At 32.9% G+C, this 26,640-nt stretch overlaps 2 protein-coding genes across 5 annotated transcripts; one reads left to right on the forward strand and one right to left on the reverse strand.

Moving 5' to 3' along the window:
* Window positions 1-1,965: 1,965 nt before the first annotated feature.
* On the forward strand, window positions 1,966-10,198 carry LOC18096962 (AT-hook motif nuclear-localized protein 13). Its single transcript, XM_006385580.3, has 5 exons — window positions 1,966-2,744; window positions 2,822-2,877; window positions 5,468-5,599; window positions 9,144-9,305; window positions 9,479-10,198. Exons 1-5 carry the CDS (start codon window positions 2,237-2,239, stop codon window positions 9,746-9,748), a joined length of 1,128 nt encoding a protein of 375 aa, XP_006385642.1. The 5' UTR covers window positions 1,966-2,236; the 3' UTR covers window positions 9,749-10,198.
* Window positions 10,199-12,494: 2,296 nt separating this feature from the next.
* LOC18096963 (uncharacterized) lies at window positions 12,495-21,168 on the reverse strand. 4 transcript variants are annotated; one of them, XM_024597639.2, is made up of 11 exons: window positions 21,001-21,168; window positions 19,981-20,058; window positions 18,502-19,320; window positions 18,159-18,413; window positions 16,404-16,489; window positions 15,845-16,287; window positions 14,979-15,669; window positions 14,631-14,861; window positions 14,430-14,554; window positions 13,952-14,337; window positions 12,495-13,236 (listed from the first exon to the last, which is right to left on the reverse strand). In XM_024597639.2, exons 2-11 carry the CDS (start codon window positions 19,981-19,983, stop codon window positions 12,712-12,714), a joined length of 3,564 nt encoding a protein of 1,187 aa, XP_024453407.1. In that variant the 5' UTR covers window positions 19,984-20,058; window positions 21,001-21,168; the 3' UTR covers window positions 12,495-12,711. The 4 variants fall into 4 exon arrangements, with proteins under 4 accessions (XP_024453407.1, XP_024453408.1, XP_024453404.1 ...); XM_024597640.2 differs by having other exon boundaries at window positions 21,067-21,138; XM_024597636.2 differs by lacking the exon at window positions 21,001-21,168 and adding an exon at window positions 20,850-20,933.
* Window positions 21,169-26,640: the final 5,472 nt, after the last annotated feature.

A 26,640-nucleotide genomic window follows, 5' to 3' on the forward strand; every position in this document is an offset into this window, starting at 1 on the left:
CTCAAGTTAATGCACTAAACCGACAACTCAAGTTATGGACTTATCTGAGTTCAATAATTTTTAAAAAAACTATTTTTATTTAATTATATGATAAAAAATAGATGCTCGTAAAATTAAGTATTAATTCAATGTCAATATGTTTGTTTGAGATCACAATAACCTCATAGAAAGTAAAACAAAATAAATTATGAAACTCAATTCCTAATTAACCAAAGTTAACCTACCAAATCCGTAATTTGAGTCATGAACTTTATAAATCAAAATAAAATTTTGAACTAAATCTTTTAATTTCAAAACTAAAAGGACTAGGAAGAAAAATTGATAAAATCACAGGACACAAAGGCATTAACACAATTCTTTTAAAAGACTTCCCCTTCTTTTTCCATTTCAATTTTGTTCCTTTTATTTTATTTTATTTTTATTTTTCCTCAAATAACAAAATATTATTATTATTTTTTTCATGATATCCAAACTAATAATGCAATTTTTTTATTTAGATTAAGATAACTCCATAAAATTAGATTAAAACAAATCATCTACCTCAAATCACAATAAACACAACAATGAAAGATTAATTTGAAAAGAAAAAAGAATTTTGATTATTTGAAGGGGAAAAAAAGAGAGAAAGATGACAAAAGTTGACACCACTTTATTTCTATAAACAAAAGGTTCAACATTTTTTATATAAAAAAATTTGGTCCTCTCATTTTCAATCTCTTGCAAGCTATAAAATCAATTTCTTTTTAGTAAAACTGAGTACCAACTGAAAGCCAAGTTAATTTTCAAGATCTTGCTAAACATATAAAAAGTAAATCAAAATAAATTGATAACCCTAAATCCTAATCAACATAACATTAAAAGATAATTTTTTTAAAAAAAATCAATAACAAAAAAAAGAATGAAAAAGAAAAAAATATAAAGCAATGTGAAAATCCATGGGTTGTGATTCTAAGCCAAGACATGCAAGCATAATATGGGCCTTGAGGTTAAGCTTACTAGTTGTTGGACTTGACTGGTAACTGAAAGTTTACCTAAAAAAACAAAGTTTCTCATAGAATGAAAGACTTTTGATCCTTAAATGAGTACGTATATGAGAGAGTTGAGAGAGAATGTTAGCAGGAATTATCGAATAATGAAATTGTTGAGTATGAAAAAATTATGACTTTTGTGTTTACCTAGTGTCCAAAAATATTTATAGACCTTGGTTACGTTAGTTCATCTCAAGAGTTGCATGAAAATTGATTAGTGAAAACATTGATGCCCACCAATAAATATAATATTTGGCACGTCATTTAGGCTGAGCCCGGATATAGTAAATGTGATTTTCTTATACAATGAAAAATCATACGCCATCAATTCTCATATTATTCTAGTTAAATTTTGTCTTTTAAAACCATATTTAAATGACTTTTTAGATCAATTTGTTTTTGGGTTTGTTTTAGGAATTTTAGTTTATATAGGGTGTCATGAATGTCATGCATAAATATTATAAATAATTCATTTTTCTTATATGTTTAGAAAAATAAAAACATGAAATTATGCAATTTGTAACCTAGTTGGAGGTAAAAGTTGGATATTCATAATCATACACCTCCAAGATTTATATCCAAGTAATAATGATCCTAAATGTCTTTTACTTCTATCTAATAATATAAGTGCACATTTAGGTTAATTCTTATATATTAAGATTAAATTTCACAATCAAATTTTAAACAAGTCATTCAAATCAAAATTAGTATATTCTAAGAATTAAATTGGCATAGTCATATCAAATCTATACAAATACACCAAGAAAATAAAATAAAATAAAAATCAAACCTTTAAAACGTTTTGAAAAGCCACTTATAAAAGTATTTGGGCATTAATTTAAGCCCTCACTATCCTTGGTATGTACTTATTTTATTTGCAATTAAAAATTTGAAAACGAAAAGGAGGAGATGGATTGGATTGAAAACATTGGGGCATGAAGTGGGGGGAGAGAGAGAGAGAGAGAGAGAGAGCACTTTTTAAAGCCCTAAAATCCAAAACCCTACTTTTCAGCCTCGCTTAAGTTTTTCGTTTCCATCTGTACACTTCGAACTTCTCCTAAATGTGAACGAAGTGTTGGGTTCCATTCTCTAACTACACCACACCTCTCTTTCTCCCTTTTCCCAATTTTCTCTTCACATTTTCCCACTCCCCTAAAAGAAAGAGATACCTTTTTTTTTTTTCTTTTTTTTTAAGGAAACGAAAACAGATGGACTCGAGAGAACCGCCACAGCCATCACCACAACCACAGCAGCTACAGTCACCGCATGCACCGCCACCGCAATTACAATCACAGCCAAGCATGATTCTGGTCCCCACCTCCTCCTACCCATCAACCACTTCTCACCTGATCAACAACCCCAATATCTCTCCTCAAAATGCTGCTCTTGGCGGTGGTTTCCCCTTCAATACGATGTCAGGAAATCGGCTGCAATCCAAGCCTGAAGGTGCTTTTGATGGATCGTCGCCCACTTCTTCTTCAGGGATGAGGTTTAGTATAGAGCCCGCCAAGAAGAAACGGGGGAGGCCCAGGAAGTACACACCCGACGGTAACATTGCCTTGGGTTTGTCACCCACCCCCGTCCCTTCAGGAATTTCGGCTGGGCATGCGGATTCGGGTGGCGGCGGTGTCACGCATGATGCGGCATCTGAACATCCTTCTAAAAAGAACAGAGGAAGGCCGCCAGGTTCTGGGAAGAAGCAGCTTGATGCCTTGGGTAATTGTTTGCAAATTTGTTAAATTTTTTCTTGAAATGTGTTCTTGTGTTTTGATAAATGTATTTTTTCTGGACAGGTGGGGTTGGAGGCGTAGGGTTTACACCACATGTGATCACGGTGAAAGCTGGAGAGGTATGTATTTGTGCAGTTTTTGAAGTTTGTGCTTTGTATGTAATGCATTTTTATTTTGTTTGTTAGATTAAAAATGCTGGAAGTGCGAATAATATAGTCTTTTTGAGTATTTTTGTTGATTAGTTAGATGATATCTCGGAGATAGTAGAATATTAATATTTAATTTTTTGCAAATGAAGTTTTCATTTTGATTTCAGCAGTGTTTCTTTCATCAATCTTTTAGATGCACAAAGGCAATACCCAAAAGACCCAAATAGTTAAGTTCTTGGGAAAGTGAGAGATCTTTCCTTTGGATGGTTGTTGGTTATTCGTATATGTTTATAGTGTGACGAGAGACTTATTTTTCAATATTTGATTTTAGCTCATTTTGAAGGTGATACATTTTCTTAATTATTTATTACCTGGATGCCTAAGCCTTTGAACTTTACCCTGTTTTTCAAGGCATGTCCATTTCAATAATAAATCTAAGGTTGCATTTTTTTAATGAAACAAGTTCATGTTGCCAAAACAAATTAGAGGTAGCCTAGACTCTTGGGTTGGTACTTGCATGTAACATACGTGGTTGTGCTGCATTTCAGCAATTTTGCAAATTCAACAATTTGGAATATCTGTGTGTGTGATCAAATTATGTGGTAACTTTCAATGCTTTTTTGTAATGATTTTGAGAGATTGTTGGCAAAGCTTAATGTTTGATAAATAACGATGATCATAAGTTTTGTACAATTGCTATTAAAGTGGCCATGCTTTGTGGCAATGTGTTGGATGAGGAAGAAGTAGCATGCTCGTAACATGAGCGCAAATTAGATGCAGTTTTTAGCATAGATTTTATATATACCAGAAAGGACCGAGTAAGAAATGACTACAACCATTGTAATGTGGAGCTGACAATTATCGATGAAAAGTTAATGTCATTAAGCTTGTTTTGTTATATCTAATGTTTAGTGTTCAAATTCAAATTGAAGTATTGGAAGAGATGGGGAGCAGAGAGAAACCAAACATTTATTTGGCTTAAGTGACAGTCTGTCGAGTGATAGCTTGCAAACCACGTAGCCCATAACAAATGATCAAGGAGGTAGAACATGCAGCCTGCTCCAAGCAGTTTGGAACTCAGATGTAATTGTGCCAAAGAGTCTTCTACTGGTTAAGTCTCTTGTAATTTACTGGAGGAGGGGAATTATTTGCTTTACCATTAAAATATATGCCATGCAAAATAAAGTTTCTGTCTTTTAATGTGTGAAGGTTTATATAGAATGGGATGGAGGCAGAAAAGGAAAAAATATTGGAGCAGTGATGCCATGCTTCAGATCTGGAGTTTTTACTGGATTTACAAAAGTCAAAAGCATTTATTCTCTGATATGATGTTTTGCAAGGATTTCTTCTCTCTTGCTGTATCAAAGAAAGAATTTTTTTTTCTTGAGAAGATTTCAGTGGGAATATTGAACCAATAATTTGGATGAAAAGGATGAACCTTTGATAATGCAACAATTTAAACATGTTTGTGAATGTTATTTTTGACATGCAATGGAAGCAGAGCTTGAGTTTTTAACATAGATTTGCAAAAAAAGGTATTATTTTTTGAGACCTGTATGATAGAGATTTATTCTATAGATAATTAGACTTAGATGAAGAAACCAAATAGTCAGTGTGCTTGCAGTGTATGTTTAGCCGCCATGCGCTTGTGTTAGTCCCCCTTTGTCACTTACAAACCTGTCAATGATGTTCATTATTACATATCGGGGGAAATAATTAGGCTATGTTTGGTAACGCATTTGAACTGCCTTTGAAAGTGCTTTTCAAAACACGTTTTTATGGAAAAAACATCAAATTGATGCCTTTGGATGGTTTTTGATATGAAGATTTCTAAACCATGGAAAAGCATCCAAAAAAGCATTGCTTTTTCAACCCAAATGCCTTTTTTAAAAAACTTGTGCACTGCATTACCAAACACACTTGATTCCTGTTTTTTTTTTTTTTTGAAAAAAGGGGAAGATAAAGTATTTTATTTTATGGTTCATGAACAAAACATTTTAGTTGGGGGAGGGTTCAAGACTTTTATGCTTAATTTCAAGTTTGTTTGAAATTATTAATCAGAAGATAAGGTTGTTTTATTGCTCTTACTCTAAAAGCATCACATCACACTCAAAGTATTTGCACTTAATTGCTTCTGCTGAAGGGAGAGCTTCTGATAGCATACTCCAAATTACTTGCAAGCCACATAAAGCACTGACATTGATTTATTCCACATGGGAGGCGCTCAAATTTCATTATTTCCATTCCTCAAATTAGCACTGTCCTTCTGAGTCATTTTCTGAAAATAAGTGCATCTTAATGCAATTTGATGATTTGCATTCACACTTCCTGATGCTTAACGAAATATTGTTTAAATTAGCACCACATTATCTTTTTTTCACAAATGTAGATATGCTTCATAGATCTCAATGAATAGCTATTTTCTCTACCTTTCTATTTTCTGAAATTAAAGGTGGGGATATGGTGGTGGAGAGGTGGCTATGAAGTTCTGTTATCTTTCTTTAAATAGGAACTATGAAAGCATGTGAAGTCTTCTAACAATATACCCTTCATTTTACAGGACATAGCATCAAAGATTATGGCTTTTTCACAGCAAGGGCCACGGACAGTTTGTATTCTCTCTGCAAATGGTGCCATCTGCAATGTTACACTTCGCCAACCAGCAATGTCTGGTGGTTCCGTGACATATGAGGTACTTGTGATGTCTATAAATCACCATTAATCTTGGGAAACTTTTGTTTCTTGCAGTATAGATAATTCAGGTATAATGGCCTTCAAGTACCCTTTGCCATCGCTATAATTTAATCTCAAATGCCCGTAACATCTTCATTCCTTATTAGAACCAGATGTGTGATGTTCTGTGAATTTATATTTTAGATGCCCTTGTCAGCCTTGCACACCAACACACACATTCATTCTGGACCTGCATTTTAGCTTGGTAAGAGCAAATAAGATGCATTGTGTGTGGCTATTGGGAGTGTTCTTCCTAAATATATAGCATGCTGTGAAGCTGGAAACCAAGGTCTGGTCAGTCTATTGGTTGAAGTTTTCCGGGGCTCCTCATTTGCTAATTTATTTGCAAAATATTTGATAAGTATGGTCTTGGTGAAGTTGAACCTGGACTATAAATAGTAGTGTTCTTGATTTATTGGAAATATAAAAAAAACTCTCTTGCAAAACAGTGTGTGTATTGAACTTGTGTAAATGTTCTGCTTCATATCTTGGCATGGTCATTTTGTGAAATATGTCAAGGTTATGGCCATTTCTAGGTCGCCTTTTCTGGGTCCACTTTTGCCAAGAGCAGTAGTGGATGACATTTTATTGAAATTGATCTTCCCCAAGAAATCTTCCAAGAATGGAATTGTTGCACTTGGGCTATGAATGGTGGGCTTCTTGTTTTATGGGAAACACATTCTTTCCCCACAAAAAGTAGTGTATGCATTGAACTTGTGTAAATGTTCTGCTCATATCTTGGCATGGGTTATTTTGTGAAATATGTCAAGGTTATTGCCTTTCCGAGGTCACCCTCCTGAGGTTCATTTTTGCCAAGAGCAGTAGTGGATGATGACCATATTATTGAACTTGAGCTTCCCTGAGAAATTTTCAAAGATTGACATTGCTTCTGTAGATTCGAGAACATATGTCCCATTCCTACCACATATTGGTTGAACAAAGTATTTTCTCATTTACTAGCGTAAAGGAGTAGAATGAGAACTAGGAAAATCTGTAACTTGACTCTTAAATTGAGTTTTTTCTCACAAAATGCTACTGGTATTAAGCTTACTGTTGATTGTGATAGGGATATATACCAAAAATTTGCATTAGGCTAATGCTGCACTTTCTAGAAGTGCACTAATTGTGCACTTTTATGCTTGCCTTGACATAAATCTTCAGGCAAGTTCCTCTTCTCTTCACAATCCTTGTTTGCATATCATTTACTCGATGGTGATTTATCATTCTCCTCTTGGAATGCTTGGAGGGTGTGGCTCTCAGCAGATAACCTCAAAATAAATCAAAATTTAGCCCTAGGGAAACTGAGGCAGCTACAACATGTATATGTACTTATTTGCACCTTTAGATGCTGTTAAGCTGATAGTTAGAATTCTGCTTGCTGTCATTTGAAATCAAGAAGCAGAAAGATGATGTTGATCCAAATCATTAAGTAAGTTACATCCCTGGTATTGGTGGTTGTGTATGTGGAATGACATTTCTTAGGTTAGATGAACTTTGCTTAGTTGCTAATTGATATACAAAGTATTGATGAGCTTCTTTCAATATCTATTGAATTTAAACCACTTAATTGCATTCTTCATGGAAATTAGGTAGAAATTTGACAATGAGGAAAATACTTCCATACTCTCGGGAACAAATGTTTGGTCGTTTGGAGCAAATCATAGAAGATCTAGCTCTATTAATGGGTAACGCAAACAAGGACTGTGAAGAGAAGAGGAACTTGCCTGAAGATTTATGTCGAGGCAAGCCAAACCCTAGATCTATTCTTGAATTTGATGAGATTCTATTCTATGATGGGAGATTTTCGAAGAAAAGATTTATTAAGTGGTTGGTAAAGTTGGAAGCTTACTTTTATTTCAACAAGGCTTATTTTCATCAAAAAGTAGGACTTATTGTACACAAACTTTATTATAATGCTAGAAAATTGTGGTTTGAATTTCTACACTTTAAAACTCGTATTGGCATGCCTTTAATTTCATCGTGGCAAGATTTGAGACAATCATTAATTTTGGAGCTTATATAAGATAATTATGAAGAGATTTTATTTTGGGTAGATAAACAAATAGATTATTATTATTTGTCTTGTATTCAACCATCTCAAAAGGCGAAGAGAAAAATGTGGAGGAGTTTGATGAAAGCAAAATTTCAAAGTTATCTAATCTGTTGAAGATAATGTGATCAAAGAAGGTGCTGACAAGCAGTTTCAGTCTTTTGACCTTAAGTTGGAGAAGCCAATGGTAAACAATAATCTTTCAATCATGGATGAAGATATTGCAAACAAGGACATGAAGGACATGGGAAGTTCTGAAAATTCTCCTAAAAGTATTTTCAAAGATTATCTTGAAGTTTCTTTATATCCAAAGGTTGAAGTATTGGAAGTCATAGATGATGATGAGGTCAAGCTTGAAGAAAAAGAATGTGTGAAGGAACTACAAGTGGACTTCATAGGAACAAAAAATATAATATTAACTATGAAGTTTTTTTTAGCATTCACACTTTATAAATTAAATTTTAAAGTTCATTGGTCAAGGACATGCTACTTCATGAATATGTTAGCTACACTACTATATTTGAAATATTTGTTCATTTGGAGTCGAAAAGTTCAATTCTTGATAGATAACTCGATGATGATTTTTTTGGAAGTAGAGGGGATTAATCGGGGGGGATTTCTTCCATATTCTTGGCACAATAATGTTTATTGCATTATTTCATTAATGGTTAAGATTTGTAGGTTTTGAGGATTTTAAGAAGAGTTTAAGATGCAGTTATGTAAATCAAACATAAATTTTAATTCAACCGTTGGACCAAGTTGAAATTTTGATAGAAGACTCTAAAGGCCATGTTTTCTATTGGGTTTAAATTTCATGATGATCGGAGATCAAGAAGACCTTCAAATAATGCTTAAAAGTTACTGTATATTGTTTTTATTTACCTTGTTGTATTTGAATTCTTTTTTCTATTTAGCTTAGGACTTTAATGTAATTAGTATTTTATTATTTAGAAATTTTAATGCTAGATGGATTCTATTAATTATGTTTTAATTAGAAATTATTTCCTATAAAAGATTTTAGAACTAATATAAATAGGGATGTCTAGTTTATTTTGAGAAAAAAGACTATTATTAAGACTTTCAATAAAACACTAGAGAGTTTTTCCTAAATTTCTTTGCAGTTCAAGTCTGTAACCTTAGGGTCTGAGAACCCTAGCTTTTATCCACGCTATACGCCGTGTCAAAATTAAAGCTATTACCAAGTCAACAGGTTTAGAGTTTTTAGGTCTTAGATTTAATTGACTGCTTAGTACCTTCCTCACTATTGGTCTTTTTCCTGTTATCTTCAGTAAAATCATCTTCTTTCAAGATTTATTTTTGTCTGAATGTGGTGGTGGTGGGTGTTAAACTTTTAACCAGCAGGTCCATCCCCTCTACTTATTTTTCAGGATTTAATGTTTCCCTCATGTGGTAATGCTGGCTTTTCTGTTCCTTTACACCATTTTCTTTTCAGGGCCGATTCGAAATCATTTCTCTATCGGGTTCCTTCTTGCTTTCTGAAAGTAATGGCAGTCGGAGCAGATCTGGTGGTTTGAGTGTATCACTGGCAGGGTCAGATGGTCGAGTTTTGGGTGGGGGAGTTGCTGGGATGCTAACAGCAGCTTCTCCTGTACAGGTATTCATGCTGCTAAAAGCTGTCTTTATTCATGCTGCCGTCACTCGTCTTTTATTTGTTGCTATAATACTATGATGGTATTGGAGCATCAGGGGATCTTTGATATGCAAAAGCCTGACAGAAATATCGTTTGTTTGATCTATAATTCACATGTATTCCTTGTTTCTTGCTAGGTAATCGTGGGCAGCTTCATTGCAGATGGAAAGAAATCGAATTCAAGTGCTTCAAAATCTGGACCTTCCTCAACACCCCCACCCCAGATGTTGAATTTTAGTGCACCATTAACCACAGCAAGCCCCCCCTCTCAAGGGGGCTCAAGCGATTCTTCTGATGAGAATGGTGGCAGTCCTGTTAATCGGAATCCTGGAATTTATGGCAACCCCAATCAATCCATTCATAATATGCAGATGTACCAACTATGGGCTGACCAAAATCCACGGTGAAAATGCTTCCCACTCAACACTACCGCGCTTTGGACCATTGACATGGCACTCCTTCCATAGTATATTGAAGTCGACACTAATCTTAACACCGTGATTGAATCCAAAGCACGAATGCTCTCCTCTTTAGTGTAGTTCAGATTTTTTTTTCTTCACTAGTTTTAATTAATTCCTTCCCGGTCTTCTGATCTAAACAAGCCATGGCTGCCTTAGGAACGTCTTAGTTGAGCGTGCTGTCTGGTTATGTTACTTTACTGTACTACTTCAGTTGTAAAAGTTATGAATATAACAGATGTCTTTAAATGGATTGAGTGGGATTCTACCGCCTATGCTCTTTCTGCTGGCTTACACGTGCGCATCGGCGCGCACAAATATCGGCGGGGATAATGTCAACGTTACATGCTCGGTTTGAGGTTTTAATGCCAGTGTGATGAGAGTGATATTGTTGTTGTTGTTGTTCTTCTTCTTCTTCTTCCCTGGATGAGGTGAAATATTATTGTTGCTGTTTCTGCTTGATAAAAAGGTATAGGAAAACTTTAAATTGAAGTGTGGCGTGGTGATTTGCTGCTTATGGGTACGTACGCCTTGAGGTGGCAGAAGAAAATGGAATGCTGATTCTTTAAATCCGTAGGTGGATTTTATTTGAGAGTGAGATGCTTACGGTTATTGTTCATCATATTTTTAAGCCATTCATCATGTTTGGGATGACAATTTAACCTAAAGTTAATGGATGCTGATCCGAAGTTAGTGGATGTTAATCTAAATTGATCTAAATATATAATTAATTAGGTTTGAAAATATTGGTAAATTTTTAATTTGATACTCAATTTTAACCCTATCCAAAATTCATATGTTAGTACTATGTACATATAAATATAAATGTTCTACATTTATATTTTTTAAATTTAATATAATATATACATAGTTACATACTCCAACATTTATATTATATACTTGTATAATATTTGTAATTTCATCATTTAATATAATATATGTGTATGTATCTTGATTATTTATTATTTTTACTTTATCTTATGTTAATAATAAATAATAATTATCCAATAAATATTTTTAGATATCAAAATCTAAATAATAAAGTATGGATATCTATTTTTTTTATTAGATAAATTATGGTATATATTTTAAAGTTATTTTATGTTTGTCTTAATTAAGAGGACTTTGAATTTGAATGTCAAGTGCTAAGTTTGACGTAAATGAAGAATATTATAATCTCGTATTTAAATTCTAGATATAAAATCTGGATTATCCTTACAAATCTAGACTTTTAACCTTAAATTTGTAATAATATCGCTTAAATGTAAGTTTAAAGCTTTGCAATCTTTTTATAGGCAAACAAAAATTATAAACTTAAAGAGTAATCAAATCACTTAATATTTTGAATTAAAAAATAACTAAATATTTAAGAACAAAGAACTTATATAGAGTGATCCCCAATCTCATTACAAAAACAAACTGGACATCCTTAATAAGATAAAATATTTTTAGGTTTTTTGTTTTTTTGGTAGTGAAAACTATAAGTTTTTGCTGGATTCTTACAATTATAAGCATACTGGTTATTAGCCTACAAGCTATATACTTACAAGTAATCAACCTGCTAGATTACAAACATATTGATAGACATGTTTTGAAGATCATGTAAACTTGATCTAATTATAGATTATTGCTATTTTGTTAAATTGTTGCTGTCCTCCTCTTCCTCGAACCTTGATCTATTTAGGAAAGATCACCAGCAACCACATGTTAACCACTCATCTTCTTCATTTCTTCCTTGTTTCGAGGATGCATGACTAAAATTGCTTTGCTCCATTACCTTGCATGCTCAAGGTAACGAGTTATTTACACAACTGTGGACCTTGTTAGGTCTAATTCACAATCGGGCCTGCCCTTTTTTTTCTGGCCCAAACTCCATGACTTGTCTTATTAATTTTAGTATATGATAGTAAATGTATAATGATTTGACGAGAGCAATGAGAGTCTTAAAATGGAGAAAGTCAATAGTGTGATGCGACACTTAAATTGGATAGGTTTATTTGTTTAGTAGATATTAATACGATGAGCCTTTTCATTATAAAAACAGAGTTGATCTACATATACATAATATGTAATAAACCCATAACATAATGTTGGACATTTTGTATCCATATAAAAAAAATAAATAAATCTAGAAGGACCTTTGAAATGGTATTAACAATCAATATCCAATACTTATCCATGCTCGTAAATTGGGTTTATAAATATTGGGTGGTCCTACAAGCTAAACAAGTATTCATGGATATTATGTTAGTTGAATTTGGATAGTTGTTTTAGAGTTTTTTTTATGCCTATCTCGTGGAATAATTTTGAATTTTAAAGTTAGATAATTTTAAAGTTAGATGTTAAATTTGATGATAATAATATTAACTCTAACTATTATTTCTATAATTCTAGATTTATAATTTCAAACTTGTAAAGATATCTCTCAAATATAATTTTTATAATTTTTTTATATACAAAAAGCAAACTAAAAACTCGTGGAATAATCAAATAACCTAAAAAAGATTAACTTAGCTTTTTATAAATATTTTAAGGTAATTAATTTATTTTTTAGTCTAAATAATAATTATTTTGCTCGATAGAATACCAATAGGTAAAAAGGTATTTTTGAAAAAAAAATTATTTCTACAAGTCGTGCAAATCATATGTCAAATCCTTTAGTTTGAATAAAAACAAAAACTTCAATGGCAAGAGCTGTAAAGAGTACGCTTTCATATAGAGAAGACATTTTGGCTGCAGGTACAAAGATGTCGTTCGCAACCACAAGGACACATCCTACACTAATTCCCCTAATCTTTCCTTCTACATTTGCAAGGGAGACTTGCATGCAGAGCATCACTAAATGTGCAAAAAAGTATACTGCTGGAGCATGAACTGATTCTGTCGATCCATTATGAAAACCTAAACATTATTTACAGTGAAAGAAACAGTGAAGCATCCATGGTAGGAAACAACAGCTGTGGTTCCATAACCTGCTTCGCTTCCTTCTCTTCGATGGAGGTAGCCGAGGCCAGAGAAAGAGTGAGAGACGTCGAACATTCGTTATTTTTGTTGCTCGTTACTTCATTGGAATCCTTAGTGTCCTTGCTTCTATTATGCCCGACATTTGGAAGCAGGGAAACAGCCCCATGATCGCGTGATTTCCCAAATCCCAAGGAAAGTTCAAGGTTTAGATTTCCAGATTCCAAAGGATTCTCACCATTCATGGGACCTTCTTGACACTGCACAGACTTCATATAAACAGGACTAAGATCGATTACCCCAGATGGCAATCTATCACCCAAAAACTGGAAGTCACCAGAAGTATTATGTTCCAACATTCCATTGAATTTTTTTATCCTTTTGCCCTCGCATTCTTCATCGACTGTTACCATTTCTATATCACTCTCTCTATTTGGATCAATTTGTTTTCCTTTCTCTTTTTCCTTTTCTTGCCCCTGTACAATAAACAGCAAATATTTGAATTCATGTTCTTTTGTCAGTTTCGTATGATTAAGATGGTGAACTCCGTAAAACTACAGCAAAGGGGTCATAACTAGGCGAAGATAGTAACATTAAGATTTAAACTTGTGAGCATATTTCAAAAAAGCATTATGAGGCATATCTCAAGTTCAATAAGATTAATAACTGGAAAACCCTTTAGAAACATGAAGAGAAAGCTTGAAAATTATCGTGGTCACGCGAGAGGATTACATATCTGTTAGAGTTGCATCGATGAAGGAAAGTCATAAAGAATCTATTCTTTTAGGAAAACTCTAGAAAAAGAAAAGAGGAAATTCAAGTTGAGTTATAATCAGTTCTGCATCAAGTTATCCTGAAAAAGGTACGCCTTATAAACAGCATCTTTGTGGGGAACAGTATAAATAAAAACATGCTGACAGAGTACTAAAATAATCTAAAAGAACATCAGTCTAACCCATCAGACCAAAGAAAGAAAAACTTGCAGTCTGATTCATGAATAGCAAAGCTTCCAAGATGGAAACAGCAAGCAGAATTTATGCTCTGTTGGTGCTTTTTCATTCTTTTGCAAACTAAGGTGAGGTTGTGTGTGTTTCCTTTCTTCAGCAACTCATTTACTTAACATGATGCATTTCATGTACAAAATGAAAGATAAACATAACCAGACTAGCAACTAGGGATAGACCACATTACCTGAGAAGGGTCATTGTTTTTCACATTCCTAGACAACCGTTCACTCTTCATTGAAGTGCCATCAGAACTCAGCCATTTGTCAGAAATTTGAAAAACTAAAAGCTTCTTAAGTGGAGAAGAAACCTTGTTTTCGCAGCTCTCGCCCATTCTAGCAAGAGTAGGCACTTCGAATGAGGTAACAGAGTCTGATGTTTGTTGAATATTGTTAAAAATATTTGAGGGAGACATAATTCCACTCGCATGAGCAGAGGAATGCAGGTTCTGCAAACCAGAATGTGCCACATTCAACTCGGAAAAACAATTCCTTTGAGGATTTGGAGTTTCCTGTGAGCAATTTATCTTCCTCCCTCTAAATACACCCCATAAAAACAGCATTTGATTCCAACCTGGAACAAGTTAAAAATTTAACTGAAGTACAATAAACAAATCCTCATTTCATCTGGACAAGTAAAGCCAGTTTTCAAAAGTCATTGCTTACGCTGGGATCTTTTTGGAAGCAGCTTAGATGAGAATATTAGCAGATCAAGTCCATCAATGTTTGCTTTTAGACCCAAGTTGTTCTTAGTCATGTATTCCATCAGGATCTTGTAGTTACTTTCATAGCTGCATGAGAAGTGTACAAAAAAGTTAGACACCATGCAAGGAAGCATTATAATCTCCATAAAGTAAAACTTTAAACCTCTCCAAATCCTTGGCAAAAAAGTAGAGTGCAATGTTTTCTTCTTTGGCCTCGCTTTCTGGGGGCTGAGTTGGCCACATAACCAAGGAGGATGCTTGCTCTGCTAGAATTTTCTGGGGAAATTTACACACTATTTCATGAACTTTAGGTGAAGCACAACTTGATGCATGTGCTTGAATGCCATCGCAAGAACTAATAAACACTCCACTTCTCTGAATTCCAAATCCACCTCTGCACAACAGACCAAAATCCATTGATGAGACTATTCCAGGAAGAGCAGTGCCAATTTACAACATATGTCTTCAACAAAATAAAAAATGTAACAGTAAAAAGAGAAAAATGACATACTGCCATATGCACTCAAGCTGTGGGACAACAGAAACCCAAGAAGGAATATCCACTGCAGAAGGTAACCAGGTCAATCCTTTCAGATAAGATGGTTCATTGGAAGGGTGGATGGAGATCAAATTATTTTGATTTGATCTGGCGGCAAATGCTTCGTCATTTGATGCATCATTGAGAAGCCTTTTTTGTTCTTCATTTGGAAAGTTTCTAAGAGCAACATCCCTGATGGATGTTAATGAGCTACTTGATTTTCCATCACCTTGGACAGCCGTCATATCATGATGTCTGGGCGTAGACAAAGGCAGTACGCTAGCTTCCCCTCCATGCGGGGTTCTCTCATCCCTCATTGATGCAGAAGCATGATTATCGGCAACTGGTGATTTCTTCAATGATTTATGGAATGTAGTTTCTGATACAGCCAAATTTTGCCCTTTTACATGTCTTAGTCTTTTCATTTCTTCTACATGGGCCAAATTAGAAGAGATCTTTTTAACCTTGGAGTCAGCAGCATTTACATGGTCTGAGCTAGCTTTCTTGAATGATGTAGATTTGCATGGTATCCTGCCAACCCCCTCCTTATTGCCACAGGTAGCAGTTACTCTCCCCAAATTTTGCTTGTTGACACCACCCTCTGACTGTTGGAGTTCAACTTTTGAACTTATATCAAGAGGTGATTTTGATTTTGAAAGAGAACCTGTAACCAAGGGTTAAAACTTAACCAAACAAGTAAAAGAAGAAATAAAATGAGACTTAACACAACTTCTTCCTCAAGTTACAGTAAAAGCTTAACATGAAGTGATTTATTAGCTTAACTGTGGCTACTTGTAAGAATTCCAGAGAAAAATAAGAATTATTTCCAGAAGAAATACCTTCATAGGCTGGTTTCATTTTCCTCGTATCAATGTTCTTGAGGGAAGAACCCCGACAAATTTCCACTTTGCTGCAAGGATAGGATTCTTTGGATAGCATAGATGAGTTGTGACCTTCTTCAAGGGCCATTCTTTTTGCAGTGAAGGTTTCTGAATCATCCGCTGGTCTCTTAGCAGGGAAGTGACAGGAAGAACTATCATTTCTTCTGTTCTTATCAACACCCATCCCTTTAGTATTTGATTCCAAACTAATATTACAGCTGAAAGCACCTGAATTTTTGGAGTTCTTTATTATCTCATTCAGTGATGATTTCTCTAATTGAACTGCCTCTTCTTTTTCAAAGTTATTTTTCTTTTGTCTTTTATTTTCATCCCCAAGCATGCAGTCTTCACACATCCAATTTCCTTCAGGAACTTTCTCCAGCTTTTCACGCATGCAATATCTGGTTGACAGAAGTCAATGGGAATAGCTTAAATGGCACCCACATGAGTAGCACATATTTTCAACAGAATGACTAAATTAAAAGATAAGGATCCAGAAGATTAGTTATGTACTTACATGTGTTCTGCTCCATCACTGCACTTGCTACATGTAGCAAGCTTCTCCTCCTGACCCACATCCCCACAGATATCACAGACTTTTACCTGCTTTGCAATGACATCAGAAAATAACCAGGCCATGTCAATCCTGAAAGTATTTTAAAGTTTAAGCAAAATGATGGCAGAAAATGTAAAGACATATATGAAATGAAATTAGAACAAGGTGCATATCAGGAGACTCTACAGAAATAGAAACATTCATTAAATGCAACATGGTGAAGCGAAGTTCATGTTTCTAATGGCAAATTGTTAAGACAAGAACCCTCAAACTAATAAACAATAAGACTTGAAAAGTTTGATGTGATGTTTCTGTTACATAATTATCCAATAACTAACAAGATACAAACACTAGAAAAAACATCTCAAATAATATACAATTAGCCAAATTCAGGAAAGAATTTGGCAATAAAATTAATGTAGTAAATTACCAAGAATATATGGTTCTCTCTCTCAAACAGCAAAAGAGAAAGGAATGCGCACGGATCTCTAACCATAGGATGGAGAACAAAAGCTTAGATAGAAATGAAGGGAAAAAGAACTTTTTTAGCAGAACTCTTATTGCTGGATTCACACATCACTTTAGTGAATCAAGGTAGGTCAACTGCACAAGCTAGGTTGAACGGTAAATAGGCATAGGTCATAATGGTTGCATCATGCAATCAAAATGAGAAGTCTAATTAAAAGTTATCATTTCCACATCAAATGAAATCTCTTTAATGAGTCTTGTAAAACAAGAATAAGAACTTGTTCAACCGTGGAGTACTTAAGGATGGATGTGGTATGTTAACTAGCAATACTTTATATCATTCTAGTACCATAATAAAAAAAAAATTCAGGACTCCATATTGTTGATCACAATGTAGACCAAGAATCATGGGTTCACTCCATTCAACTCAATAAACCTGTGACACAATTGTTTGAGGCCAAGCAAGCAACTTCCTTTCCATGTCATTTTATAAACAATTATATCCAAGCCTGCCACACTAATTAACATTCTCTCGGTCATCTTTACCTTGAGTTTTTTCATTTATACTGCACATGACCAATCCATCATAGACAACCTCTCTCAATTTCTTCGGTACTCTGCATCTAACTTGTCGTGTTGTATTCATTCCTTATTCTCACGTTTCTTCTAAAACTTAGACACGCTATTAGCACCCAGTTTCCGCAATGCATTTAATAAATATTAGCTTCTTTCCCCCTCTAGTAATCTGCACTAAACATAGATTGCCTATCAATTTTATTTCTTCCATTAAGAGCACTTCCATTTCAATCCTTGAGCTTATTCTGATGGTCATGCATGTTCACTTTGGCGTTTTCCTCCACCATCAATCTTCACCACAGGCACATCTTTACTTTTAGATTACATCTTCTAAATTATAGCATACACCATAAGACCACTTCCTTAGTTCATATATTTTCTTCAGCATAGCTTATCTATCACAACAACTCAGAGGACTGGCCTTTGCCAGAAAAGTTTCTAGTGTAAGTTTGTGTTGGTAAGCAGGATTTCAATAGAACCTAGAATATATATATATATATATTAAGTTTAGAATTTTTTAAATATTTCATACAAAAAAAATATTATTGTTCAGAGCTTTCGGAAGTTGAAATTACTATTTTGCCAGCTTTACTAGTTTCATATTAATAAACATTATAAGCGCAGTATATAAAGCTCAAAATATGCCAAAATACATAAGAAAACAATACATACCTCATCTTGTATGTGGTCCAGTTCACCATCATGGACCATGGGCTGAGCCTTTGGAGTGGGTTGCCATTTAGCAGGTTCATCTCCCTTCTGATCTGAACATTTTGCAACCGCAGCTTCTCCATCTTTCCTTCCAATCTCAGATTTCACAGGTTCTGTGTGGTTCTCTTCTTCATGTATCTGAGCATCAACCCAAAAGGTTGCTGCTCTCATCAGTGGTGATTCTATTTGCTCTTCAGAGCACTCAGATGGTTTTCCCTGAAAGAGAGGAATATAATAAGTATATAGGAAAATTAAATTGCAAAAGGTGTATTTATCTGCTTAGGGGAGAATGTCAATCACTCACCTTTGATGAGTTGGCCCCAATATAGAAATCTCTAGCTGAAGAAATATCTATTTGGTTAGATTTATTTGAAAAAACTGCAATTGTCGGTGAAGATTCTTTGGTAAACTTAATTAAGGTTCTAGGCTGATTATTGTCTATTGTATCAAATTGACCTTTAGCTAAAGAACAGAGAGTAGGTCGAACATTAGCAGCATTCTCAATTGCAGGAAAACTGTCAATTGAGGTTGAACTAGACGATACATTCTTCCTATCTGTATAGCAATGATGATCACCAGCAATCTTGTCTGTGTACTCTGAACCACTAATACAAGAGGCATCATCACCAATGCATTCCAATTCTTTTGGCTTCTGATGATTTTTAAACAAAATATTACTATCATGAAATAGTATTGTTCTGGATAAACCAGGATTTTTCCGAGCAGTCTGCTGATCATTTTCTTCTACTAGCATCTCAGAGTGTTCAGAAGTACCAGATGCTCTCAAAGTGTCTTTACTTTCTTCATTTTCAGAGAATGAATCATGACTTGAGCATGCACTTAGAAGGTTGCTAATCTCGCTGGTGGAACGATTTCTACTATTGCATGAACTATCTACGGGGGATAGCATATCAGCACCACTGCGAGAGTATTGAGCATCTACTTTTCCCTTGGAGATTTCATATGAAAACCCAACATCGGCCTTCATTCTCAGCAGTGATGCCGCCATACAACATGAGCATGAGCCTGTGCACTCGTTACACGTCCCAGATTCTTCTTTGATGTGAAATTTATCACTTGAATACTGTTTGCTACCGAACATATTTTCTGTGACAGAGGATCCCTACAATTGCAAACTTTAATAATTACACCTAAGATGGAAATGCAGTAATAAGGAAACAATATAACTCAATAATGAAATTCCAAGATTCACAAACTTGAATGCACAAAAATAAAATGGTAGCATGGATAGTTAAACCCATTGTTGGCAAAACTGACAGATTATAGCAAACAATACTGAATGAGTAGGTAGATAATTTATTCACTAAAATTCTATTTTAGATACTTAAAAGAATAAAGTGCAATATAACTAATGCTACACGGTAAGAAAATTAGTTTGGTATCATAAATGAAGCCATAAAAGCATTAGTGTTCAATACATGTAGAAAAATGAAACTTTCTCCATTTGGAATTGATTGTGCAATGAATCAAATCCAGATTTTCCTATTTAATTTTGGAACACATAACTAAGAATCTAAAGTCCATCACAGACTGTGATGTATGTCCTGGCGATGCTGAATATAATTGGGCTCATTTGAAACAAAGCTCCCCGACAAAACTTGTCATAAATTAAGTAATTATTGGAAACTACTGGATAAAACGACTGATCGGCACGTTGCTTTACTATCGTGGCAACAAGATTCATTGATGATCAAACAAGCAACGAAACAATCAACATATCAAAAGCATCAAACAAAATCAACTATGGTTAGATCACTCTTACCATATTCAACCCAACAGTGTGGTTCTTTCCATCTGAAGGCCCTTCTACCGGATAACCGACTTTAAATGTCGGCGCGATCTATAAAACAATAACAAAAAATTCAGCTAATTAATGTCCACTGTAAATCACCTTACCAATAAAATTCTCACAGCTCATAACAAAACACAAACGTTTTTCTCTTTCTAAACTAAGTTCTCAAAATGAACATGTTTGCATGATTAATTCAGATCACAGTGATAAAATGAAAGGCTTATTTCGTATTCCTGCTGTTTAATTACTCAGAAACTGCGTAAACACTTACAAAACAATAGTTGCTTATATCACACATTTCCATTGCAGTACGGCAGTGGTCACAATAATAAAATAAAACTGAGGGTACAAGAACAACCAAAACAATAATAAAAGTTGAGGTTAATGATCACATATATGATATATCATGTCTTCTCCTACCAGTGCACAGGCTAAATGAATTAATCAGCAGTTGTAATTTTATATAATAAAAAAGATTTGAGCTTTATCATAAAGAAACGAAACCCAGTACATTAAGCAAACAAAATGGACAAACTCAGCTTCCTTCACACAAAAGAAAAGACCAAAAACAGGTCAAAAGAACATAGTCAACAACACCACCTCTAATCCCTTAAAAACAAAGAAACCAATATAAAAAAAAACCAGTTTTATTAGCAAACTGAAAAAAAAATGAAATGAAATGAAAAGAACTTAGATTATGATCTTTCGAAATTGAATCAACCCACAAGCTCAAACCTTCTCTCAAAAAAAATGAACCATTAGCACCCCAAACAAAGAGAAAAGAAAAAGAAAAAGGGGGCTTCAAAATAAGAAAAGAAACCCGTGAACAACAATTCTACCTTGTACTCAATAACCTCACTACTATTCTCATAAACCTCCTTCATACTCTTAAACCTGACTTTCCTCATCTCTCAAGAACCAAACACACAAACAACAACAACAACAACAACAAGAACAACAACAACAAATCTAACCCTTTATACAACTTACCTTAAAACTCAAGAAGGAAACCAGCAAGACACAACGACATAATCCAAAACATGACACCAAACTTACTCTGCTTTCTTCTTTCCTTATATATCTTACTCTCTTTCTCTCTCTATAGATTTTGTTTTTTTAATTTATTAGGTTGCTTTTCACAGAAGGGGACTAGAGAGATTTTCTTTTGTATGAGGTGGCAATTATCTCTATTTGTTTTTATTATTATAGAGAGAAATGTCGGTGTGTTGCAAGCTCATACGATCGCGTAAATGTATGTTTGGGGTTTTGAGCCGCCTGATTATGGATTGGGACTAGTAGAGTTTTTGGATGGTGATGATTTGAGAGACGTGGACGGTTATTATGGAAGAGAAGTTGGGCTGTTGCTTGGGATGCTTGCACGTGTCAAACGTGCCAACGGTTTTTGAATTCTTAACCATCGTATTCATGGGTGGATAAACATGGAAGAAATGAAATCCCTTTCATGGAGGTTGCTTTTCTTAGTTAAATTGAAGCCTTTATTAAACAATACACGTTAAGAGCAATAAATTTAGAAATCTTAGTAAACCGCGTACCGTAATATTAATATGATTATTATTAGAGGTTTATATTATTATTAATTTTAAAATTTATAAAATTAATTAAGATATATGTAAGTTGATCTGGATATCCACGTTAATAAAAAAAAAACCCTTAAACACTACCAATAATAAAATCTTAATACATTTTTTTTATTTGTTTTCTGATATTGGTTTCTGTAGTATTCATTCAATAAATAAATGGCAAAAATCATAATTACCAAACATCATTGTTTGGCATTGTTATATATCTTATAGTAACAAAAGGAAAAGAATCTAGAATTAATAAGTCAATTCATTTATTATTCATGTTTTGATTTGGGATTTTGTTTTTTAAAACATACATTTATAAACAAGGAGTTATACCAGTAGTTTTTTCTAAAACCGTAGACTGAGAGTATTAAAATCCCGTTTATTTATGCGTTTCAAAAGTTTATTTTTTTAAAAAAAAATTATTCGTTTAAAATTAATTTTTTCAGTATTTTTAGATCATTTTATTGTGTTAATATTAAAAATAAATTTTTAAAAATAAAAAATATTTTAAAAATCAAACGCTACCACAATACTAAACGGGATCTAAGATATCTAAAGCAATCATCTAAGATTTATAAATCTATTTTTTTTTTTTTTTATCCAAGTTCAATCATATACATGAATAAATGCAAAACCACACCTACACGGTCAGATTGCATGTATTGGAGAAAAAAATGGTAGAAATCCAATATAAATTTGGAGAATTAAATTTCTTGACATCTAAGAGTAACTATCAGGACTTAGCCCATTAACAGAGATCAAAAGGGGAAAAAAATTTATTATTTGTCTTTATATTGCCCTATAATAGGAATATTATTAATTTTAAAACTGAAAATAAAATAAATACACTGAATAATTTTGACATTTTATTTTTAAATTTAATACTTAATTGATATCACGGTTTATTTGATATTATAATTGTGATTATGTTTTAAAATTATATTTTTTTAATATATCAAAATAATATTTTATTATTATTTTTGATATCATCACAATAAAATAATAAAAAATATAAAAAAATAATTTTTAAATAAAAAAGTAAAAATAATATTTTTTTGATAAACAGTATTTATTTTGATGGAAATGAAAAACACGGTGCAAGTCACACAACGTTGCCTGGTACCGGCGTGACAACGAAGGACATGCAACTGATTGGCAGTGATGCAAAACGAGCGGGTAGGGAGGTCACAGGTGGATGAAGTCAGGGACTTATTATAACTCGCTCCGTGACCCGTCAAATAGCTTAGATTTCAAAATGACAGGTGGACGGGACAGCGACAAGCACGTAAAATGCAAAGAAAGAAAAGATGGTTAAAGCAAAGAAGGAAGCAGGTTTTACATCCATTGATCGACGCTGCAGGGAACGAAGGTGTCTTACTGTCTTTCCCTTGAAATTAGGTCATTAAGACTTAAGAGGTGATTGCATGAATTATTGGGATTGCGGAGGATGGTTAAGATTTCAGTATTTTTTTTTAAAAAAATTTTAATTATATTTTTTAATTATTTTAATGTGCTGTTACCAAAAATTAATTTTAAAAAATTAAAAAAATATATTATTTTGATGTATTTCTGAGCGAAAAACACGTTCAAAAGCAATCACTACCGCAATATCAAACACCCCATGAATTATTGTTATTTAGAGCCCGTTTGTTATTATGGTAGTGCTTATTTTTTAAAGTTTGTTTTTTGCTTGGAAATGCATTGATATAATTTTTTTTAAAAATCAATACATCAAAACGATTTAAAAATATTAAAAAATTAATTTGAAAATAAAAAATTCAAATTTTTTGCACTAGAGCTTTCCAACCGTAAAAAAATGGAGTTGTAGTTTCAACCCACTTTTCAAAGTGCTTTCAAAATTTTTTTTCATAAAAAAAAATTAAATTAATATTTTTTAAAATGTTTTGAAATAGTTTTAATATTATGATATAAAAAAATATTTTAATATATTTTTAATTGAAAAACACTATTAAAAGTTACATCATATCACAAATATCAAATACACACTGAATTAGAAATACATCACTTTTTTGTTTTAAATATTTTAATTAAAATATTATTTTTTAATTGAAGAAAGCTGTGTTTTTACATTATAAAAAAAAATACCGTTTTGATTTAAATATTTCAGTTTAAAATGAGAAGATAATATCTTTTTAATGCAGGATATGAAATTTTTTTGAGATTTTATTTTAAATTTTATTATTTACAATAGATATAAATTATTTATAACTTTTTTACATATGATATTAAAATTCTAAATATTGTTTTAATTCTTATGACAATCCAAACCCTAAATAAACTCACTCATTAATGAGATTAAAAAAATTACATTTTTCTCATAATTATAAAAAGAACAAAGAGCCATTAGTGATTCACATTGACATCTGAGAGCAATTATCATGGATTCTATACTCGTTTTTTACGCATCTCACTTTTTTTTTGGTTCCTTGATTATTTTTTTTTAATTTGATTCTTTAATATTATATTGATTTATATTAATCTGGGTGATTTGTTTTTATGCTCATATATATATATATATATATATTTGTAAATTTGGAACCTCCAATGAAAATGGGCAGGAGGTAAATGATGCATACCATCTTTAACTCGTTACATTGACATGCTTATAATTTTTTTTGTATTGTTTTTAGATGGAATTAACCGTATACATGCGTGCTATTGGGAGATGATTTGTATAACCTATTTTTATACAACTTTGTGATAATAAAAATAAATATTTTAAAGAATCACAATGATTTAAATTACACAAGAAAACTTTAGCAAAAACTCCATTGTCTCATCAACGCTTTTCTTTTTTTATTTTAGCAAAAATATATGTATTTTTTATCATGTTATGATTTTTTTACTGAAAAATCCTTTTTATATATATGATGCGTAGTTTTTATTTAGGGTAAACTCATGACTGTATTTAGAAAACAACAAGAAGTAACAAAGAAAGAGGTTCATCCCAAATATTTGAGTAGCAACTTGATGAAGGCAGGAATAAAACCAAGATAGGAAACAAAAACTGAATAAAAACAACAACAATAATTGAAATGAAAAGGAAAAAGTGTATACAAAAGGGGAAAAAAAGTAAACGATGAGTGAACACATGGAAACGGAAACGAAAAAAAAGGGAAAATAGAGTTTTGTGTGTGTGTGTGTGTGTGTGTGTGTGTGTGGGGCTGAAATAGAGCAAAGAAGAAAATCATGAAGAGATATCAAGAGCAAAGAACATTAAATGAACATAGGATGGAGCCATAACAAATGAAAATGAATCAAAACCAATACAATAGAAATTAAACGCGAGATACAAAGAAGAAGAAAGGCTAAAAGTGAAAGATGGGAGTTTACCATGCTAGATCTTAATGAAATGAAGTCTTAACTGGTACCGAAGAATGAAAACAAAAGCTAACTGAAAAGGATGATGTCTAAGTAGGGTTTTTGTAAGTGAAAACACCAAAGGAATTGCCGATGAACACGTCTATTTTGTTGGCATTTTCAATCAATAATTTCGCACCCATTCCGTCAAAAAGTTTATAATTCGATGATTATTGCCCGTACACATAAAACAAGGTTTGGTAATTCATCCATGTCTACGGAGCAGCCATTATCAATATATAGAAAGAAAATACATATATACAATAATGGAGGAGAAGAAGGAATAACTCTACTTAACTCAACTCTCACTCACTGACTGCTTCAACTAGTAGACATACATCAATGATTTTCAACTCAACTTCAATCATAATTTTAGCACACTTTAGCTATGCTTTTATCTTCATATCTAACAATCTCGTACTTAGATAAAAGGAATCAAATTTTCTTCTACCCTCGATTATATCCGTATGGTAAACTCCCATTTGATATGAATAAGCATCACTTGATGAACTTTCACTTGATTAAAGTAGTCCATCTCGCCTATGTTATTGTGCATCCTTGCACTTCATCTAGGCTACAACTTTCTTTACAATATGGTAGAATCTTTTCCTCACCTATGAATCTAATAATAACTCTAGTCTAGAAAGCGATAAACATCATTCGTGTATTATAATGCTATTAAGAGCTCACCACCCTTTCAAAATATTGTTTATCCAAGAGTTTTTTCCTTACTCTATTCCAACCTAGGAATCATATCTTACCACTTTATAAGTCATCTGCTCTTTATCCAATAGTTTAACTAGCTCTCCACTCTTCTTGAAGAGGCAATATATAAAATTGATTTGCACTTGTCTTCATACTCCGAGTATTGTAATGTCATTAAAAGCTCACTACTTTTATAAAACCCTATAAATGTGGTTCGCTCCTAACTAGGAGCTTGTCTTACTACTTCATGAGTATTTTGCTCATTGTCAAGAGACCTACTTAGCTCTGCACTTCATCACAGGGGTAATATCATCTCCATATTCATTCTAGTCAATACTTTATCATTATCTATGCCAATACTTGTCTATCTATGTATCTCTATCTGAGTATTAAATTAGTTCTATCATTAGAGATAACAAATCACACTTCTATTCACACTAAATGATCACTCAATTAGATGGTTAGCCACATCATTTTTAAAGAATGTTCACGCTTGTCTCTAACATAAAACTCCAACTACAAGTTTAACTTTATAAAGATAGACATTCTACTTTGTATCCTAAGACTTTCACTTGCCTTTCTCTTTATAGATAAAATGTGGTGTTAGGAATGAGATTTAATTTAATGATCAACAATCTTATTTGGTAAAAGTTTTTTTTGGCAATTCCATATTAGATAGAACTTTTTAAACTATATCGATCCATCGTACTGACTTTTGTATATTTAAGCAATCTTGTATATGTGAATAGCATTACATAAATAATTTTAACTTATTAGTTGTGTTTTACCTATCTTTAACAACTATTCCATCATATATTTGGTCATAAACTTTTCCTTTCTAATCCCATCACAAATTATTTGAACATCTTAAGTAATCAATTTATCTTATTTCTCTACACCTAGCGAGACTACTAATGCTAGAGACTTGTCAATATTGGTTTTTCATCTTTTTCTC

This window comes from Populus trichocarpa, chromosome 3, assembly GCF_000002775.5.
Source record: "Populus trichocarpa isolate Nisqually-1 chromosome 3, P.trichocarpa_v4.1, whole genome shotgun sequence".
Classification (NCBI taxonomy): Eukaryota; Viridiplantae; Streptophyta; class Magnoliopsida; order Malpighiales; family Salicaceae; genus Populus; species Populus trichocarpa.

Bases quoted from the DNA above. Each gene is read 5' to 3' on its own strand.
- LOC18096962 (XM_006385580.3), top strand. From the start codon at position 2,237: ATGGACTCGAGAGAACCGCCACAGCCATCACCACAACCACAGCAGCTA. The intron at 2,745-2,821 runs GTAATTGTTTGC...TTTTCTGGACAG, and splicing joins GAAGCAGCTTGATGCCTTGG to GTGGGGTTGGAGGCGTAGGG. The intron at 9,306-9,478 runs GTATTCATGCTG...GTTTCTTGCTAG, and splicing joins CAGCAGCTTCTCCTGTACAG to GTAATCGTGGGCAGCTTCAT.
- LOC18096963 (XM_024597636.2), bottom strand. From the start codon at position 20,918: ATGAGGAAAGTCAGGTTTAAGAGTATGAAGGAGGTTTATGAGAATAGT. The intron at 18,414-18,501 runs GTGAGTGATTGA...CCTCTCTTTCAG, and splicing joins TTGGGGCCAACTCATCAAAG to GGAAAACCATCTGAGTGCTC. The intron at 16,490-18,158 runs GTATGTATTGTT...ATTGCAAAGCAG, and splicing joins TGGACCACATACAAGATGAG to GTAAAAGTCTGTGATATCTG.